At 45.2% G+C, this 21,706-nt stretch overlaps 1 protein-coding gene across 1 annotated transcript in view; it reads right to left on the bottom strand.

Annotated features, from left to right (window-relative positions):
* The window catches only part of C8G (complement C8 gamma chain), a 74,666-nt gene that overhangs the window by 1,677 nt on the left and 51,283 nt on the right, over positions 1 to 21,706 (bottom strand). Inside the window, exon 6 of the mRNA XM_033960204.1 lies at positions 15,093 to 15,131. Within this exon, the coding sequence (XP_033816095.1) occupies positions 15,093 to 15,131 (39 nt within the window). The remainder of the gene's footprint in view (positions 1 to 15,092; positions 15,132 to 21,706) is intronic.

Genomic DNA, 21,706 nt, shown 5'->3' with positions numbered 1-21,706 from the left:
TTTAACCCAGAATAGTTTCAGGATAGTTGCACAGGCTCCCCTATTTGGACTTTTGCAACTCTCGTGGAAGCAATGATCAAGGACAGCATTTGCGAGCACATCGAGAAAAATGGCCTACTGCGAACAAGCCAGCACGGATTCTGTAAGGGAAGGTCGTGCCTGACAAACCTTCTGTACTTCTTTGAGGGAATAAGCAGTCAGGTGGACAAAGGGGAACCCATAGACATCATTTACCTCGATTTTCAAAAGGCCTTTGACAAGGTGCCACATGAAAGGCTGCTTAGGAAGCTGTGGAACCACGGGGTGGGCGGGGATGTACACAGATGGATCAAGCACTGGCTGTCAGGTAGACTACAGAGGGTCGGAGTAAAGGGCCAATATTCTGACTGGCGGGGAGTCACGAGCGGTGTGCCGCAGGGATCGGTGCTGGGGCCGCTACTCTTCAACATATTTATCAATGACCTGGAAACGGAGGCAAAGTGTGAGGTTATAAAATTTGCAGACGATACCAAACTCTGCGCCAGAGTTAGGACCAGGGAGGAGTGTGAGGAACTGCAAAGGGACCTCGATAAGCTGGAGGACTGGGCAAACAAATGGCAAATGTGCTTTAACGTAGATAAATGCAAGGTCATGCACATAGGGAAAAAGAACCCGTTGTTCGAGTATAAAATGGGGGGGAGATTGCTGGAAGACACCGGACTTGAGAGATTCTTGGGTGTGCTAGTGGATCCATCCATGAAACCATCCGCACAGTGTGCAGCAGCCTCGAAGAAAGCCAACAGGATGCTGGGCATCATCAAGAGGGGCATATCAACCAGGACGCGGGAAGTCATCATGCCGCTGTATCGAGCGATGGTGCGCCCACATCTGGAATACTGCGTTCAATATTGGTCGCCGCACCTCAAGAAGGACATGGCAGTTCTTGAGAGAGTCCAAAGGAGGGCAACGAAACTGGTAAGAGGGCTGGAAAACTGCCCATATGCCGAGAGGCTGGATAAACTGGGGCTCTTCTCTCTGGAAAAGAGGAGGCTCAGGGGGGATATGATAGAGACCTTCAAAATACTTAGGGGCATAGAGAGGGTGGACAGGGACAGGTTCTTCAGACTAAAAGGGATGACAGGTACGAGGGGGCACTCAGAGAAACTGAAGGGGGATAGGTTCAAATCAAAAGCAAGGAAGTTTTTCTTCACCCAAAGGGTCGTGGCCAAATGGAATGCGCTCCCGGTGGAAGTGATCCGGCAGAGTACAGTACAGGGATTCAAACAGGGATTGGACAGATTCCTGAGGGAAAAGGGGATCGTGGGGTACTGAGGGAGGTGCTGGGGTGTTGCATAAGTATAGACAGCTCACCAGGTCGTGCAGGTGCAAGGCCGGAGGGTTAGGACATTGATGGGAAGATAGGACTTCGATGAGAAACCTAGGGGGCAAGGGGGCCCCTTCTGGTGATTAAGGCAGGTCATGACCTGTTGGGCCGCCATGGGGCGGACTGCTGGGCGAGATGGACCTCTGGTCTGACCCGGCAGAGGCACTGCTTATGTTCTTATGTTCTATGTTCTGGTATCACAGAATGAATTCAAACAATTACAACTGCTCCATAACACTGCAGCCAGACTAATCTTTCAAGTACACCAATTTGAACAGGCCAGCCCATTGCTGCGATAACTTCACTGGTTGCCAGTGAAAAAAAGAACACTGTTTGAGACTGCTTGTATTGTCTACAAGGGACTAATCATCTGATATTAAGGTATCATTCTCCTTCTGCAATTCAAGAACAATACAGTGGCATAAATTGTCCTACCATTTGCTCTTCAAATTTGCCGGCTGTGGCAGTGGCTTGGGGGAGGGCAGGGAGAAAGAAAGAAAGAGGGCAGGCAGGGAGACAGAAGGAAAGAAGAGAAACCGAAAAAAAGAAAGGGGGCATGAAGAGAGGAAAAAAAGGGAGGCAGAGAGAAAGAAAGGGCAGGGAGAGAGGAAGAAAAAGTTGGGGGAGTGAATGAGGTCTGGAAGAGAGGAAGCATACAGGCTGAAAGAAGGGAAGAAAGATTGAGTGCAAAGTCAGAAGAAGAAAGTGCAACCAGAGAATCATGAAATCACCAGACAACAAAGGTAGGAAAAATGATTTTATTTTCAATTTAGTGATCAAAATGTGTCTGAATTTATATTAGCTGTCTATATTTTACACTATGGTCCCCTTTTACTAAACCACAATATAGGTTTTTAGCACAGGGAGCCTATGAGCGTCGAGAGCAGCGCTGGGCATTCAGCGCAGCTCCCTGCACTAAAAACTGCTATCGTGGTTTAGTAAAAAGGGAGAGGGGTAAATTTGTGTATTTTTGTATGGTTGTTACTGAGGTGACAGTGCATAGAGTCATCTGCTTTGACCTCCTTGAAAAAACCCTGGAATAGGAATGATAATTAACATTTTCTATGTGTACAGTGTACTTTGTGGGTTTTTTAAAAATTTTATTGTTGGTAGATCATTTTGACTTGGTCATTTTAAAAGTAGCTCGCAAGCCCAAAAAGTGTGGGCACCCCTGCTGTAGCACATTGCCAGCATAGGTCACAATGAGTAAGGCTATTACAGCCTATGAGGAGAATCGAGTGAGGGGGGGTCTATAAATCTGATTTTTAAAGGTTTCTGCATGTTCCCCTGTGTTCCCCCACTTCTAAAATACTAAAATTGCTGTTTTTTTGTTTGGCTTTGGCTGTTTTTTAAGCATTTTTTGGTGCCAAAACACTGGTGGTAGCCATCTTGGATTTTTCCTGATTTCTGTTTTCAAAGTTCTCCATAAGCTTTAAACACTTCGTTTTGCTTCAAAACTGGCAGGATGGGGTCGTCAAACTCCTTTATCCCTAATTCATGCCAGGATTGCAAAAATTGTGCACCTGAAAATTTATTTATTTTTAGTATTTATATATACCACTTATAGCCTAAGTGGTTTATATTCAGGCACTCAAACATTTTCCCTATCTGTCCAGGTGGGCTCATTACCTGGGGTAATGGGTAGGGTTAAGATATGACTCCAGAAAAAGGAGGACGGATTGAGACATCTAGGTTTTACTTCTATTGAAAGCAATGGAAGTAAGAAGGACAGAATGTGGCATCTGGGCTTTACTTCCATTGAAAGAAATGGAAGTAAAACCCGGATGTCTCAATCTGTCCTCCTTTTTCTGGAGCCATATGGTAACCCTAGTAATGGGGGATTAAGTGACTTTCTCAGGATCACAAGGAGCAGCATGGGATTTGAAGCCACAACCTCAGGGTGTTGAAGCTGTAGCTCTAACCATTGCACCACACATTCCTCACCTGAGGGCTGAGAAAAGGGTGGGAAGCTCCCTGGTTTGGGCCATTTTTCTTCCTGGCCCTTGGAACAGTGGTTGTCCTGCGTAGAGGGGCATGGAGACTGCAGATCGCATGAGATGCAAGCTGGAGTCATCCACTGGAGACTCAGTGATGCCTAGTATGGCTTTCTCCCCAGAATTTGTTAATTTAATGTGGCAGGCCTTTCAGAAGAACCATCCTTCTAAGGCGAAGTCTAGCAGTACTTTGGACACCTCATGAGGGGCTCTCAGGTTTTATCTACTTTGCCAACTGCATTCAGCCAGAGTCTGGGAGACTTTTCTGAGGGTGATATGGACAATGATGCTTCTCTTACAATGTCTGGTCCTCGAGAGCTGGAGTCATTGAGTCATAGAATCGTGTGAATGTACCATTGTGACATTGGAGGAATAAAGATCTTCATATTATCAGATGAGTTGGAGGACACTTTTGTAGTGCACATCATTCTGATCTGGACAATTCCATTCTGGTTTCTTTGTTTTTGCTTCTCTTACAATGCCAGGGGTAGGCAATTCTGGTCCTCGAGAGCTGAAGCATGGTCAGGTTTTCAGGATATCCACAATGAATATGTATGAGATGGATTTGCATGCACTGCCTCCTTGAGATGCAAATCTATCTCATGCATATTTATTGTGGATATCCTGAAAACCTGACCTGGCTCTGGCTCTCGAAGACTGGAATTGCCTACCCCTGTACTATGCCATTATTGTCTCAGGTCACGCCCCCCCTATGGGGGGATCCATGGCAGCTACAATAGAGGTAGTCCCCTGGGCGAAGGCTCATGTGTGTTTTTTCCAAAACACATTGCTAGCCCGGTGGTCTTCCCAGACGGAATCTCTGCAGAAGTCCCTGCCTTAGAGCAGAAAGGGTTTAAACCTAAGGTTATTCTGCACAGCATGCCATATCAGAAAAAATACACCAGAAAGCCTGTTAGGACTTTTACTGAGAAGTGGAGACCTAGTCCTGCAAGATATTCACATTATCAGCCTAGGAGAAACCTGAATTATGACCTTAGGGATTTCCAGACCAACCCCCCTGCTCCTAGGAGAGAGGGGTGGGGCTATGACACATGAAAAGAAGAGCCCTGAATCACAGAGAGGGAGGCAGGAACGGAAACACAGAGGACAGACAAACAGCAAGGCAGGAGCAGCAGAGAAAGCAGGAAAGTGAGGAGAGAAGTTTCCCTCCTCAGCCCTACTGCAGTGAGGACGTGGATATGGCAGAGGACTTCCCAAGCCTGAGCCCAACTGCTGAGAAAGCTTAGGCAATGGACACTACTGAATTGTGTCTAGAAGCTGACTATAACCCAGAGGGAATGGAGATTAGTCCATGAGGTGAAGTGAAGTCAGGAAACTGTCTTTCTAAGCTGCATTTGTGTGCTGGCTCTCTGTAACCTGAGACCAGCTGGCCTTGATTAGGGAGAGAAGGAAAACCTTTCCGTTTTTGCACCGAGACAGCTCAGAGGTTTTGTTTGCTAAAGAAGCTGTATCTTTGATCATGTGAAGCCACTGTGATAAAGCCTCTGTAAAACTAAAAGCTTATCTAACACCCTGCTGTGCTCTGTCAGTTGAAAAGCTCAGCTGATACTAATAAGCTCTATTGTACGGCAGAGCTCTGAACAGAGTCTGAGCTGGAAACTGGACACTTTACCCAGCCAAGTTAGCTGGGAAGCTTGGGACTTTATTTCCAAAGTTTACTACTGTATTTGCCTATTTTGTTTATGCAGTTTTGCTTGCATTGTTTGAAGCTTGTTTTCATGGCATTGGTGTTTATGTGAACCCTGGTGAAGAAGACTATCTTTAAAGCAGAGAAAGTCCAGGGGAATGCATTTGTATGCCATACTTGGACTTTAAACCATTCTGACAACTGTATGATATATTTTATTTTTACTTTTTGCCTGACTTATGCATGTCTTGAGGGTGGCTGACGGTGTTCAGACCCCCTATTAAATAAAGCCTGAGAGTGAGATTTTGACCATATCTGAATTGTGTCTCCCTTTATTGGCATACGTATCTCAGTGTGGCCTGAGCAGACTAGGCAGAAGTCTCGGTCTGTTTTACCTGAAAAGCCTTCCTCTTTCCTGGGGAAGCCACACCGACAGGTCAGAATATAACACAGCTAAACCGCCTGCAGGCCAGAGCAGGGGATAGTTGTGTGACACTGGTTAGCTGTAATGATGGATGCCAATTTCTTCGGCTGGGGAGCTCCCTGCAATCATCGGCCAATTTAGGGGCGGCGGTTAGCCAGCCAGTAAAAGAGGTCGATCAACAGGTTGGAACTCAGAGTCATTCGGTTAGCTTTACTGATACTGCAGAAGACTATGCTACAGCGGTGGGCCAGGGGGGCACCCAGAGTGCCCATCTATGCCTGCTTGCTCTTCAACTGGGCAGAACATAATCTTCAGGCAATCTCAGTGGATCACATAGTGTGAGTGGACAATGTCTAGGCAGACTTTCTCAGCAGACAGACCCTGGGTCTTGCCAAGTGGATGCTGTCAGCATCAGTCTTCCAAGCCATTGTTCGTTGCTGGAGTTGGCCGGGCAACAGCAAACAATAAGTGAACAGGTTCTTCAGTTGAAGATCTGAGCCCGGAAGCAAGGGTCTAGATGCTGTGGTCTAGCCATGGCCACAGAGCTTGTTGTTATATGTGTTTCCTCTGTGGCCCATGTTAGGCCAAATCTTATTAAGGATTTCAAGTCATCGGAGAAGGGTCATTCTGTTGGCTCCAGACTGACCGCACAGATTATGGTGCACAGATCTAGTGCATCTTCGGATGGGCCATAGTCTCAGGCTACCAGTGCATCTGGACCTATGTTCCCAGGGTCCAGTGGTCATAGAGGATCTGGATCGCTTTGCTCTTTCAGCATGGCTATTGAAAATGAAGTGTTAGCACGCAAAAGGGTACTCAGAAGTGGTCATTACCACTCTCCTTAAATCTAAGAAGTTGACTATGGTCTCAGTCTAGGCTAAAGCGTGGGAGACTTTCCAACAATGGTGTGCCCAGGAAAAGGTGGAGCCATTTTTGGCTCTGAATTCTGTGGTGTTGGCTTTCCTCCAAACTGGCCTTGACATGAGGTTACTGTGGCTTCCCTTTGGGTCCAAACGGCAGGTCTCTCTTGTTTCAGAGCTCAAGACCACAGATCTACATTGGCATCTCATCCAGACATAGCCAGATTTCTGAAGGGTGCACTATGTATCAGGCCTCTGGTGAAACTGCCTTTCCTTTTGTGGGATCTTAATGTGGTTTTGTGAGGTCTCAGTCAGGCTCTTTATGAGCCACTGAAGGAGACATCTCTGATGGACTTGACGCTCAAAATGGTTTTCCTGGTAGCTGTGACCTCGGTGAAATGGGTCTCGGAACTCTAGGCTCTTTCCTGCAGCCTGTGATGTGGACTCCAGAGACCTGAGGGATTTCTGTCAGCGCTAGGGGACACTCTACCTGTTGGGATATCCTAAGGACAGGACTAGTTGTTCTGCATTACTTTAGTGGTTCTGTTATTGTGGGGATGCAGATTTGAGGGTCTTTAGGTGTGGGGGGTTCCTCTCCGGGTAGGCTGGGGTAATGATTATGAGATTGTATGCTAAAGGGGTAAGCATGCTTTTGGGGGAGAGGGTTTGGGGTTTGTGTGGTGTGCATGGTGGTATGTGTATGTATGGGGGATGCTTGAGGGGGAGGGGTGGGTATGGGGGGCACACATACATTGGCAGCTGCGGAGCTCAGTTGGGAGGCTTCGCTTGAGCTGCATGGCTACCACATTGCTTGGCTTGGGTTCTGGATGCCTGATGATCATGGCTGATTTGCAGATGACTGACGCTGGGGGTGGATTTTCTCTCATTATCAATAATACCCCTCTGTGTTACTTTTAATACTCTAAGGTGATATGTGTTCTTTGTCTACACTTATCTCTGACAAATCAATTCTTATTCTATATTCTACAAGGGGAGTGGCCTCAGATCCCCATGCGCTGTCAGCAGGCAGGAGTGGCCGATGAAGTTGCTTCCCTTTCTAGTGCGGCTGTATAGTTAACTAGCTGACAGCACACAGGGATCTGAGGCCACTCCTCTTGTAGAATATAGAATAAGAATTGATTTGTCAGAGATAAGTGTAGACCAGGGGTGCCCACACTTTTTGGGCTTGCGAGCTACTTTTAAAATGACCAAATCAAAATGATCTACCAACAATAAAATTTAAAAAAAACATAAAGCACACTGTATGCTGAGAAAATGTTAATTATCATTCCTATTCCGGGTTTTTTTCAAAGAGGTCAAGGCAGATGACTCTATGCATTGTCACCTCAGTAACAACCATACAAAAATAGACAAATATGCCCCCCTCCCTTTTTACTAAACCACAATAGCAGTTTTTAGCGCAGGGAGCTGCACTGAATGCCCCGCGCTTCTCTCAACACTCATAGGCTCCCTGCGCTAAAAACCGTTATTGTGGTTTAGTAAAAGGAGGGCCATAGTGCAAATATAGACAGCAGATATAAATTCAGACACAGTTTGATCACTAAATTGATAATAAAATAATTTTTCCTACCTTGTTTGGTGATTTCATGAGTCTCTGGTTGCACTTTCTTCTTCTGATTGTGCATCCAATCTTTCTTCCCTTCTTTCAGCCTTTATGCTTCCTCTCCTCCAGACCTCATTCCCTCCCCCAACTTTTTCTTCCTCTCTCCCTGCCCTTTCTTTCTCCCTGCCTCCCTTTCTTTTTTTTTTCTCTCTTCATGCCCCCTTTCTTTTTTTCTGTTTCCCTTCTTTCTTTCTCCCTACCCTCCACCAAGCCACTGCTACCACCATCGGGGAACAGGCCCCAAATCTGCCACCAACGCCGCACCAAGCTCTCTTTGCTTCCCTGCGGGCCGACCAGCATTCCTCTCCCCAACGTCAATTCTGCCGTTGGAGAGGAAGTTCCGCCCAGCCAGGCAGCAATTGGCTGGCCCAAACTTCCTCTCCGACGGCAGAATTGACGTTGGGGAGAGGAAGGCTGATCAGCATGGTAGATCGCCATGGCAAAGTGAGTCTGATTGACTCACTTTGCCCTGGCAATATACCGGTCGATCGCGATCGATCTATTGGGCACCCCTGGTATAGATAAAGAACACATACCACTGGTCTCTACCTTAGAGTATTAAAAGTAACACAGAGGGCACAGAGGGGTATTATTGATAGTATTAGATTGGTCTCTCTGCATCCTGCATATACAGTTGGGTGGATTTTCTCTCCCCTGCACTCTGAGAGTTTTTCTCCACTCTACCATTAGTATGGCTGACTTGAAGCTACTTACTTTTAATGTGGATGATATTAAGTCTCCTATTAAGAGATCTTGGATACTGACCAGTCTGAGGAAGCTGGGTGCAGATGTTGCATATTTGTAGAAGATACATCTCACTCAAATTGAACATGCTAAATTGTAGAGGAACTGGGTTGGGGAAGTCTACTCCACCACTTTCAGTTGGAGGCAACGGGGTGTGGCAATTTTGCTGCATAAGAGGCTGCCCTTCACACTGCATAAACAAAAGCTCAAATTATCTTTCCCCTCACTAAAAGGCGTTACCTACATTGGAAAACTAGGTTAAATCTCTTCACTTCAAAACTACAGAGCTCTGGAATAATTTCCCTGCCCAGATGTGTAACCTGGGCTCTTTCCAACTATTCCGTAGACACCTGAAAACTTGGCTATTTTCAAAAATGTAAATTTCTGCTTCCCCCTACCACCAACTCCCACTGTACCTCCCTTTTAACTTTTGTAAACCGTGTCGAGCTCTATATTTATAGAGAAGATGCGGTATATAAGCTTAAAGTTTAGTTTAGTTTAAGTCAGACTTAGCAGCCTGTAGTTCCCTACATCTTCCTTACTTCTACTTTTGTGGAGAGGGACCACATCCACTCTTCTCCAGTCCTCTGGTACCACTCCCAACTCTAGAGAAGCATTGATAATGTCAGCCAGCAGAGCTGCCAGAAGTTCCCTAAGTTCCTTCAGTACCCTTGGATGTACACCATCCGGCCCCATCGTTTTGTCCACCTTTAGTTTAGCTAGCTACTCACAAACACAATCCTCTGAAAATCTATCAGGGTCTACAACATCTCCATCTCTATTTGCTTTTGTTTTCTGTGGTCCCGCTCTCGACACTTCAGCTATGAACACAGAACAGAAATCTTTGTTAAGCAATTCAGCCTTATCTTTATCAGTTTCTACATAGCTCCTTTCAGTTTTGCTTATCCAGACCACAATTCCTTGAAGTAATCGCCATCTGAATAATGTTAGTTTTTCTAAAGTTTCTAAAGTTTAATTTTGAATGAGCCCTCTCTATACCTGTCTTCATATTAAACTACACCATGCGGTGATCACTGGATGCCAATTGATCACCCACTGTAACATCAGATCACCCACCAGTATTTTTTACTAGTCTTGACAGAATAGGCACCTAGAAATTGGCATACCACTATAAAATTAACATCAAGTTATGTGCATATTTATAGAATAGTGCTTTTTTGCACTGTTTGCCATTTACATGTATATATGCACATATACATATATATATGCCATTATACATTTATACATTTAATAGATGCATAAATGTTATTCCTTATTTTATGGAATTATCCCCTAAATTATTATTGCACAACTCTTTAAACATATTTGCAACCATATCACATATATACTAACTCCCCTCCATTAAATGAAGGATTGAGCCTGAAGATTTTGCAGTCCAATTTCTAGATCATAAAGTTGAGAACAGAAGTGCAGCATTGGGTCTGGCAGTGGCCAGTCTGGATCACTTGGAAACAGCCAACAGATCCCAATGGAGAGATTAATTTCCTGGTGCTCCCTCTCAGAAACTTTTCCACACCTGTTGTCTTTAACCACATCTAGTACTTCTTACTTTTTATGTGGGAGCTCTTCATGGGGACACAATTCAATTAAACACCTTTTTGTTTCCCAAAGTGAGTTCATAATGGTAGGGTGGAGGTTATCCATAGCCATTAGTAGGCTGTTTTATGTTTGAATGATTTTTATTGAGAATCAAAATCAACTTCTTACAAATGACAATGAGCCAAGAGTGATCTACTGACAATACTATCATTAAACAAGAACAAAATGAGCCCTATGAAATCTGGAGCCTGGTTCTTGGTTTCCAAGTTTATTATATAGTTTGATTAATCGCCTATTCAACATTCTAGGCGATGTACAAATTTTGATAATGTCTTTGGTACGCCTCTACAAACTATTCAACCCACCCCCCTACTTACTCCTGAATAGCTGATACTTTTGTTAAATGTGAACATCATTCTCAAAGTATTGTTCCACTCCATACAACAATGCATCAGTGATCATTTTACAGAATGAACTGGTAACAGGGACATAACCATCTCTCTCTTCCCATAACTTCTAAACCTTCCACTTCTATCCAATAGCATTACAATGTAACAATCTTATTACCACAAATCCTTCCTGCAATATCCACATTCCACCAATAATTTGTGGTGTATTTGTTTTATTTTAATGTGATTTTATGTTTTTATATTTGTAGATGTTGACTTTTATTGTTTACCACTTTGATCAAACTTGATATGGGAAAGCAGTATATAAATCAAACAAATAAATAAATGAAATAATTGAAGTATAAAAGACAACTCTATAATCTAGGTGCCCACATTTGTATGAGTATTATGGACCATATTCTGTATAGGACACCTACATTAGACGCTGCTAAGCATCCTACTCAAGGTTGCTGTCATGCCCCTGGCCCTGCCTACCTGAAGGTATTGGCTGAATGTCCGTACACCACCTACCGGGTATAGGCCGAGTGTCTGTACACCACCTACCTGGGTATAGGTTGAGGGTCTGTACATCGCCTACCGAGGATGTAACATAATAACATAGTAGATGACGGCATATAAAAACCCGAATGATCCATCCAGTCTGCCCAACCTGATTCAATTTAAATTTTTTTTTTCTTCTTAGCTATTTCTGGGCAAGAATCCAAAGCTCTCCCCAGTACTGTGCTTGGGTTCCAACTACTCTCCATCAAAGCTCACTCCAGCCTATCTACACCCTTCGAGTCATTGAAGCCCTGCCCACCTATCCTCATCCATAAGGCAATATACAGACACAGACCATGCAAGTCTGCCCAGTACTGGCCTTAGTTCTTCAATATTTACTATCCTTTCTGATTCTAGTTCCTCTGTGTTCATCCCACGCTTTTTTGAACTCTGTCACCATTTTCCTCTCCACTCTCTCTCTTGGGAGTGTATTCCAGGCATCCACCACCCTCTCCATAAAGAAGACTTTCCTTACATTGCTCTCGAGTCTACCACCCCTCAACCTCAAATTTTGTCCTCTGGTTTTACCATTTTCCTTTCTCTGGAAAAGATTTTGTTCTACATTAATACCTTTCAAATATTTGAACGTCTGAATCATATCCCCCTGTCCCTCCTTTCCTCTAAAGTATACATATCCAGTCTCTCCTCATTCGTCTTTTGGTGCAAACTTCCTATCATTTTTGTTGACCTCCTCTGGACTGCTTCAAGTCTTTTTATGTCCTTCACCAGATACAGTCTCCAAAACTGAACACATTACTCCAAGTGGGGCCTCACCAATGACCTGTACAGGGGCATCAACACCTTCTTTCTTCTACTGGCTACGCTTCTCTTTATACAGTCCAGCATCCTTCTGGCAGCAGCCACCACCTTGTCGCATTGTTTTTCCACCTTAAGATCTTCGGATACTATCACCTTAAGGTCCCTCTCCCCATCCGTGCATATCAGCCTCTCACCTCCCAGCATATACATTCCTTCCGATTATTAATCCCCAAATGCATTACTCTGCATTTCTTTGCATTGAATTTTAGTTGCCAGATAGACCATTCCTCTAACTTTTGCAGATCCTTTTTCATGTTTTCCACTCTCTCCTCGGTGTCTACTCTGGTACAAATCTTGGTATCATCTGCAAAAAGGCAAATTTTTCCTTCTAATCCTTCAGCAATTTCACTCACAAACATATTGAACAGGATCGGCCCCAGCACTGAACCCTGAGGGACTCCACTACTCACCTTTCCTTCCTCCAAGTGACTTCCATTAAACACCATCCTCTGGAGTCTGTCCGACAGCCAGTTTCTAATCCAGTTCACCACTTTGGTCCTAACTTCAGCCCTTCAAGTTTGTTCAAGAGCCTCCTATGAGGAACCCTGTCAAAGGCTTTGCTGAAATCTAATTAGATTACATCTAGCATATGTCCTCGATCCAGTTCTCAGGGCACCCAATCAAAAAATTCAATCAGGTTCATTTGGCATGATTTACCTTTTCTAAAGCCATGTTGCCTCGGATCCTGTAACCCATTTGATTCTAGGAAGTTCACTATCCTTTCTTTCAGCAACACTATCATTATTTTTACAACAACCGAAGTGAGGCTTACCGGCCTGTAGTTTCTCGCTTCATATCTGTGACCACTTTTGTGAATAGGGAACACATCCACTCTCCTCCAATCCCTAGGAACCACTCTTGCCTCCAGAGATTTGTTGAACAAATCTTTAATAGGACCCACCAGAACCTCTCTGACCTCCCTCAGTATCCTGGGATGGATCCTGTCTGGTCCCATCGCTTTATCCACCTTTGTTTTTTCAAGTTGTTCATAAACACTTTCCTCCATGAATGGCGCAGAATCTACTCCATTTTCTTTTGTAACTTTGCCAGACAATTTCAGTCCTTCTCCATGATTTTCTTCCGTGAATACAGAAGAGAAGTATTTGTTTAGCACGTTTGCTTTTTCCTCATCACTCTCCCATCATCTTTTAGTTTAGCAATTCCATTTTTCATCTTCCTCCTTTCACTAATATATCTGAAAAAAAAATGTTGTCTCCCCTTTTTTGCATTTTTAGCCATTTGATCTTCTGCCTGCACTTTCACCAGATGTATCTCTCTTAGCTTCTTTCAGTTTCACCCTGTAGTCCTTTCTGTATTCCTCTTCTTGGGGTTTTTTAATATTTCAGCAATGCCAACTCTTTTACCTTTATTTTCTCCGCCACTAGTTTGGAGAATATAGGCCGAGTATCCTAGCTAGCTGGAGTTCAGATGCTCCAAGAAGGTTTCAGGCTTACTGAGAGTTAGGCCAAAGCCAGCATTCCTCCTCTCAAGAATCACCCTGGAGTTCTTTTTTCCAAGAACTCAAACTTTGCTCCTTTCTGCTGGAGTCCATTAAACAACCTCCCCTTTCAGTTCAGGGTGAGGTCCCTCTTGACCCCCCCCCTCAAAATGTTCCCTGAGGATTGAGGGGGTCCAAGCCAAAGCTTCTCTCCCTATCAGGAGTCAAGTTTAAGGCTTTAGGAGTCTTTCTTTATAAATCACCCCTTTTCTCTGCAATTCATTGTCTTATGCAAATTAGGATGCAAATTAGTTATTCATGTCCAATGGCAAGGTCATTCAATCTTTACTACTGGGCAACATAATGCTCCGGGGAAAATAGGGGTAGCCGGTTCCTAACACCACCCACCTAGTTTTTCTCTATGACTAGAATCACCCAAGTAGGAACTAGTTGAACCCAGCTATTTCCTATTTAACCCTGGTTACCTATTTCCCATGGGAACTCTGATGAGGGGTATCCGGTGTAGCCCTCCCTCAGGAAAGTACTCTTAAATGTGATGGGACATATATTCCATCACAGTCGCCTAGCGATACCTAACTTTGGAATCTGTGCACAACTTTTTAAATTGTCATGGTAATTGACTGTGCTATTTTTCAGCCAATCAAAAAAAAAATTAAAATTAAATCACCAATTAAGAGTTTGGCATGGAACTCTTAGGATACATCTAAGCCAAGGCACCCTCTGATGCTTATCTGAAAAGTAGGCATGGGTAGGGGCAGAGAATAGGTGTGGTTGACTTAGTTATCATTAAGCATCTGAGTTAAGCGTTGGTAAATTAGTCCAAGTAAAACGTGGCCTGATATACCAGCACCTACCTCTAAGATGCCTAGTGATGCCTAGGTGCCACTAGGAGGGATTCTATAAAGGACGCCTAATGGTTGATCGACAACTGCTCCAAGCGGCACCTACAATGTAAGCATGTTTAGGCAGCATTTATAGAATCTGGCCCTATATGTGTTTATAGAATCTGGTCCTATGTGTGTTTAGAATAACAGCCCTTACACAAATATGTGCACATACCTGCTAAGTGCTAGATGGGTGCCTAAGTACTATTCTGCAAAAATCTGTTTAACTTACATAGTATATATTTGCAAAGGGGCATACAAAGAGGCAGGACATGGGTGTGACATAGGTGACTTCCGCCTATATACGTAACTTAAAGAATATTGTAACTTAAGTAAGTTACAATATTCTTTAAGTAGGTCCTTGCTGCATTTAGGCATGTTGATACTGGGTTATATTAGTATTCTATAACATAAGAATAACCATAGCGGGATAGACTGATGGTCCATTTAGCCTAATATCTTTCTTTGAACAGTGGCCAATTCAAGTCACAAGTACCTGTCAGAATCCCAAACAGTAGCAAGATTCCATGCTCTCAATCACGGTGGAACCTAGGAGCCCCACATTCCATTATAGAATAGGCTCCTACCACATGTCCTTAGGGCACCTAAGCAGAGGGGCCCAGCTATAGATTACCCTGTAATGACTAACCATAATTTCACTGGAGACACCTGTTAGGGGTTTTAAAGAAAGGTAAGTCTGCCCAGTCAGGTCAGTGAGTTATCCCAGACATTGACTTATCACAGCAGGCACACACTGACTTACCATTGAGAATATGAAACTGATCTGCAGAGTCACAGAACCCTGTGGAAAAACAAGACATAAAGATTTAGGAACTGAAGACACATAGGAAGAAATGTTATAAAGTTGTTTTCCTGAGTGCATAGTCACATATGCGTGTAAATGATCCCTTTATAAAATTCTGGCTACATAAATATATAGCGCTATTTTGTCTCATTAACCGAGCTTAGTCACAGAAGTTTTGACCCCTGAAGAAGCCATACATGGTGAAACGGGTCCCCGTAGGGTTTATCTTATCACTACAGTGAAAATCATCAACATAACTAAGATAAATAAGTGTGTTGTTTGAATTCTACCCTATTTATTGAATAGTTAAAGTTTATTCTTTGAAGCACTTTAGAGCACTTAAAAGTTTCCTACTGTTCTCAATGATTGATAACTATACTTGCAACTTTGGTTTAAGAAATCTTTGATGATTCACCAAGCAGGTATCTGAGAGTTCAGTATGGTTACATCTTCTTGTGATATACATACAGTTGATCTTTGGATGAAAATAGACTTGTTCCATTGCTATTTGATTGAGTACATAAATATATGCGCCATGACACATAGTCTGCTGGTGGGCATGTACAGCAGTGGGGTTTGGGCAGAGAATGGATAATGTTGCATATACTGTATACATGTAGATCATAAAATACTTTAATGTACCTAGCTCTCATATAAGCTTTGTCCAAGGATTTAGTAAAAGGAATTGTAAACCCCTGTGCAGGATAGCTGACCAGGTTAACTCTGCTAATTATAGTAGCACTGACCTCCCTTGCACTAGTGAGGATGAACTAGAGAGAGACTGCCAGTTAGAACACAGACAAGGTGTAACACACTATGCCAAGCCTGTTAGCAGTCCAGCCAAAACTTTAGAAGCCAAAAGACATGTCCCAGGAAGGCAAAGAACTAGCAGGAAGCTGATACTAGAAGAGTCACAGCTGCAGAGGGAGCTTTCTCCCTTCCCCCTCTCCAGGTTGGGGAGGTATGGCTTGGAGCCAGTTAAAGTCAGGTAAGTGAGAGCCATAGGGGGCTGTAAGGAGAGTCTCAGAGGAAGCAGTGCTTGCCTCCCCAGAAGAACTCTGATGAGCTGGAGAAAGATTGGGAAATGGTGGACATTTCAGATGTGCCTTATACTACAGCTGAGAGGCAGCTAGAAGGCTGGGAGGAGTGTGAGGACCTGCAAAGGGACCTGGACAAGCTGGAAGACTGGGCCAGCCAGAGGGGCTCTTGGTGCAAGCACGTGGTGGGCAGAGAGAGGATCGGATCGGGTGAGTGGAGAGAGTGCTTGTGTCCAATTGCTGGATTGGAGAGGGCTGGTACAGCGGTGAGGGCGGGAGGACTGCTAGCACAAGCATTGAGAGGAGCGGAGAAGTGCACAGGGGAGTCGGAGGAGGAGTAAAAGGGAGCAGAGAAGTGCACAGGAGAGTCGGAGGAGGAGGGAAGGAGAGGCAGTGAAAGTCAGCAGATAGAGCAGCACTGCCATCGGAGTACGCAGCACAGAGAGGCAGACGGGACACAGAGAGGGGAAGAGGCGGGTGGTAGCTCCGCCCACCCCCCGACGTCACAGCCGATCGCCCCCATAAAAGGCGCGCGGCGAAGGCGAGCAGCAAAGGCGCTCGCCTTAGCGAGAGCGCCTTTGCGAAGGGCCTCAAGAAGGGCATCAAGAAAGGGCTATCAACTAATAGCCAGTCTCCCAAATTATAAAACTAGCTAACTAATCAATTGTCTTTCTTTAACTTCTACCAAGTCTTTTAACTTCCAAACTTACAACTTCTATCTAACCAACAAGCTCTCTTTAACTTTCTATCAAGTCTTTTAACTCCCAAACCTACAACTTCTATCTAACCAACAAGCTTCTAGAACCTTCCTCACTAAACAGGCAGACCTCACCAATCACTCTATTCCCAAACCACTTTAATAGGCAGACCTCTCCAGCACACTAACAAACAGACATCCTTAACTGACAATTAACTAACTGTTAAATAACTAACTAACTACCTCTATCCCTCCCTGAACACTTACTGACCAACACCTAACAGCCCCAACCTTGACAAATATTAAAAAAAAAAAAAAAAAAAAAGGGGATAAATAAATAATAATAAACCTTTGTAAATGGCAGGCAGGACTAGGAACAGCAAGACTTCAATCAAAACAGGCACCGAGAGTACCCAGGGGATGGCTATGGACCAAGTACAGATGAAAGGGGAACCTGGACGGAGGGCAGAGATCTCTGTACAGACCGAGGCCATCCCCTCAAAGATGTCTACAGTCTCAACGCAGACAGAAGGAATGGATCTACTGGACGAAAGCCTTTTGATGGAGCTGAGGAGCCTGAGAGAGGAGGTTCAGCGCTTAAGGAGCATCCGAGACGACGAGACCTTCATCGATGGAGTCATTCAGGAGCTGTCTCAGATCGCTGAACAGGAACCTGTCAAGACCACCCTGGGAACACCCAAAGCATCCAAAATGGCTACCTTGAGACAGTCCGCCGGAATGCAAGAAGTGGCTGGAGACGCTGACTCCTGGCAGCTGGTGACTTCTTCCACAGGAAAACGCAGAGGACCTAACTCTGTCTCTTTTTCTCTCATACAGGACAGCTCTACACCAACACCACAAATCGCCCTGAGGAACAGATATCAGCTGCTACAGGAAGGTCCCGAGAATGAGGAGGAAGTTGTTCAGCAGAAGGTTCCAGCTCCGGAACCAGCAGTACGGCCCACCCCTAAGAAGCGCAGAGTGGTGGTCATCGGAGATTCGCTGCTGAGGGGCACCGAGGGACCAATCTGCAGACCAGACCTACAATCAAGAGAGGTCTGCTGTTTGCCTGGGGCCAGGATCCGGGATGTAACCGCTTGCCTTGACAGACTCATCAAGCCCCGAGACCACTACCCCATGGTTCTAATTCACATCGGAACCAACGACACCGCCAGAAGCACCCCGGACAGCATACCTGAAGACTTCAAGGCCCTGGGGGAGAAGCTGAGGAGGATGGATGCGCAGGTGGTCTTCTCCTCGATTCTTCCAGTGAGGGGCAAGGGCAGAGCCAGAGAGGATCGAATACAGAGGGCAAACGACTGGCTGCGAGGATGGTGCAAGGAGATGAACTTTGGGTTTCTGCACCATGGAGAAGCTTTGCAAAGGCTACAGGGACACAACGGGCTACACCTGACCAGAAGAGGGAAGAATGTCCTTGGACATCGTCTAGCCCGCCTACTCCACAGGGCTTTAAACTAGGTAAGTCGAGGGAGGGTACATGCACAAACAACATACCAGGTGAACTAAATTGCCAAAACTTTTTTGAGGCTAAGGTAAGAGGTCACCGAAATTCTGGGTCAGGGGCAAGTACACACACTTTCGAGTCGGGGGGTTGTTCACATCATATTTATGGGTCACATTGTAATTCCGGGTCTAGGGGAAGTACACATTGTAATTCTGGGTATATGGGGAGTGCACATTGTAGTTCTGGGTCTATGGAGAGCACAAATAATGCAAATAATGCTAAAGGTGTTCAAGTAGCTCAAGCAGGAATATCCCCATTAAGACGTAACACAAACACAACATGGAGGGCTATGTACGTCAACGCACACAGTTTAGGAAACAAAATCCTGGAATTGGAAACAGAAATAAGGAATGCCGACCTAGATGTGGTCGCGATAACTGAGACCTGGCTCACAGACTCCCACGGGTGGGACATGATCATACCGGGTTACAACTTGCTTCGTCGGGACAGGGAGGGCAGAATGGGAGGAGGTGTAGCACTATACACTAAAGATGACATTAAGGTCAGATGTCCAGTACGCTGGGGAATCCCTTTGGGTTAATTTGGCCAGAGGGAAGGACAAATGCTTGTATCTTGACGTAATCTATAGACTCCCAAGACAACAGGATGACCTGGATATGGAAATAATCGGAGATATAGAAAATATCACCTTGCGTGGGAACACAGTATTGCTAGGAGACTTCAACATGCCTGATGTGGATTGGGATACACTTACCTCTGCTTCCGGCAGCAGCAGGAGGCTCTTAAACTCTATGAAAGGAGCTGGTCTCAAGCAACTGGTATTAGTCCCAACAAGGGATCAGGCAATACTGGACCTACTACTTACCAATGGAAAAAGTGTCACAGAGGTCTCGGTGGGCGAGACATTGGCCTCCAGTGACCACAACATGGTATGGTTCAATCTTAGGAAAGGTTTTACTAAATCTACCACACTGACCAGGGTCCTCAAATTCAAGGACACAAACTTCCAAGACATGGGTTCCTTTGTTCACCAGGCGCTACAAAGCCAAGCAGAAACCAATAGTGTGGAAGGAATGTGGTCGTCTCTGAAAGCCACCATACAGGAAGCAACAAACTGCTATGTTAAATCAGTAAGTAAAAGGCGAAGGATCAACAAGCCGCAGTGGTTTACTGAGGAGATCTCGGACCTCATCAAGGAGAAGAAAAAAGCATTCATCTCTTACAAACAATCGGGGAAACAGGACTCTAGAGCAGACTACCTGACCAAGTCAAAAGCCGTCAAAACAGCAGTCAGGGAGGCTAAATTCCACATGGAAGAGTCTCTAGCAAAGAACATCCAGAAGGGAGATAAATCCTTCTTCAGGTATATCAGTGACAGAAATAAAAACTCAGGCGGGATAGTACGTCTCAGGAATCCACTAGGATACTATGTGGAAAAGGATTCGGAAAAAGCCCAACTATTAAATGAATACTTCTGCTCAGTATTCACTCGAGAAGCGCGGGACTTGGCCCTCAGCTACAGACAAGGGTTGGCTCAGTTGACCTGTTTAGAAACTTTGAGTTTACGCCCAGCAGTGTCTATAATGAGCTGTCAAGGCTTAAGGTTAACAAAGCAATGGGGCCTGACAACTTACACCCCAGGGTGCTTAGGGAGCTGAGTGATGTCTTGGCAGAGCCACTGTCTGAGCTCTTCAACCTCTCCCTTAGTACAGGCACCATCCCGTTAGACTGGAGGACGGCTAACGTCATTCCACTCCACAAGAAAGGCTCAAAGCTGGAGACAGCAAACTACAGACCAGTGAGTCTAACATCGATAGTGAGCAAACTAATGGAAACTCTAATCAAACGCCAATTGGATAAGATCCTGGATGAGGAGAATCTACGGGATCCCTGTCAACATGGATTTACTAAGGGGAGATCATGCCAATCCAACCTGATCAGCTTCTTTGACTGGGTGACGGGGAAGCTAGATATTGGGGAGTCCCTGGACATCGTGTACCTGGACTTTAGCAAAGCATTCGATAGCGTACCACACCGCAGGTTGCTGAGCAAGATGAGTTCTATAGGATTAGGTGACACATTGATGAAATGGGTTGGGAACTGGCTCGGAGGTAGGCTTCAAAGGGTAGTGGTAAACGGCACCCCCTCCGAAATGACAGAGGTGATCAGTGGAGTGCCACAGGGCTCAGTCTTGGGCCCGATCCTATTCAACATCTTTATAAGGGACCTGGCAGAAGGGCTTCGAGGTAAGATAACATTATTCGCCGATGACGCCAAACTAAGTAATGTAGTGGGCAAATGCACAACGGACGAAGATTCAATGCCCGACAACATGATGCACGACCTACTCCTACTGGAGCGCTGGTCTAGGACCTGGCAACTCAACTTCAATGCCAAAAAATGCAAAGTTATGCACCTGGGCAGCCAAAATCCATGCAAGTCCTATACCCTTAATGGCGAGATCCTAGCAAAAACGATAGCAGAACGAGACTTGGGGGTAATCGTCAGTGGGGACATGAAGTCTGCCAATCAAGTGGAGCAAGCTTCATCCAAGGCAAGACAAATCATGGGTTGCATACGAAGGGGTTTTGTCAGCCGTAAGGCGGAAGTCATTATGCCATTGTATAGATCCATGGTGAGGCCCCACCTGGAATACTGTGTGCAATTCTGGAGGCCGCATTATCGAAAGGATGTACTGAGGCTGGAGTCCGTGCAGAGAATGGCCACCCGGATGGTCTCGGGACTCAAGGATCTCCCATACGAGGAAAGGCTTGACAAATTGCAGCTTTACTTGCTCGAGGAACGCAGGGAGAGGGGGGACATGATCGAGACGTTCAAGTATCTTACGGGCCGCATCGAGACGGAGGAAGATATCTTCTTTTTCAGGGGCCCCACGACAACAAGAGGGCATCCATGGAAAATCAGGGGCGGGAAACTACGAGGTGACACCAGGAAATTCTTTTTCACTGAAAGGGTGGTTGATCGTTGGAATAGTCTTCCACTACAGGTGATTGAGGCCAGCAGCGTGCCTGATTTTAAGGCCAAATGGGATAGACATATGGGATCTATTCACAGGGCAAAGGTAGGGGAGGGACATTAGGGTGGGCAGACTGGATGGGCCGTGGCCCTTATCTGCCGTCTATTTTCTATGTTTCTATGTTTCTAACAAATGGCAAATGCGCTTTAATGTGGAAAAATGCAAGGTCATGCATATAGGGAAAAAGAACCCATTGTTCAACTACAAATTGGGGGGGGGGCATTGTTGGGAGACAGCAGACTTGAGAGAGACTTGGGTGTGCTGGTGGATGCATCACTGAAGCCATCTGCACAGTGCGCAGCAGCCTCGAAAAAA

This window comes from Geotrypetes seraphini, chromosome 10 (genome assembly GCF_902459505.1).
Source record: "Geotrypetes seraphini chromosome 10, aGeoSer1.1, whole genome shotgun sequence".
In the NCBI taxonomy this organism is placed as follows: Eukaryota; Metazoa; Chordata; class Amphibia; order Gymnophiona; family Dermophiidae; genus Geotrypetes; species Geotrypetes seraphini.
The sequence above is the reverse complement of the archived record's forward strand: the minus strand, read 5'-3'. Positions and strand labels throughout refer to the sequence as shown.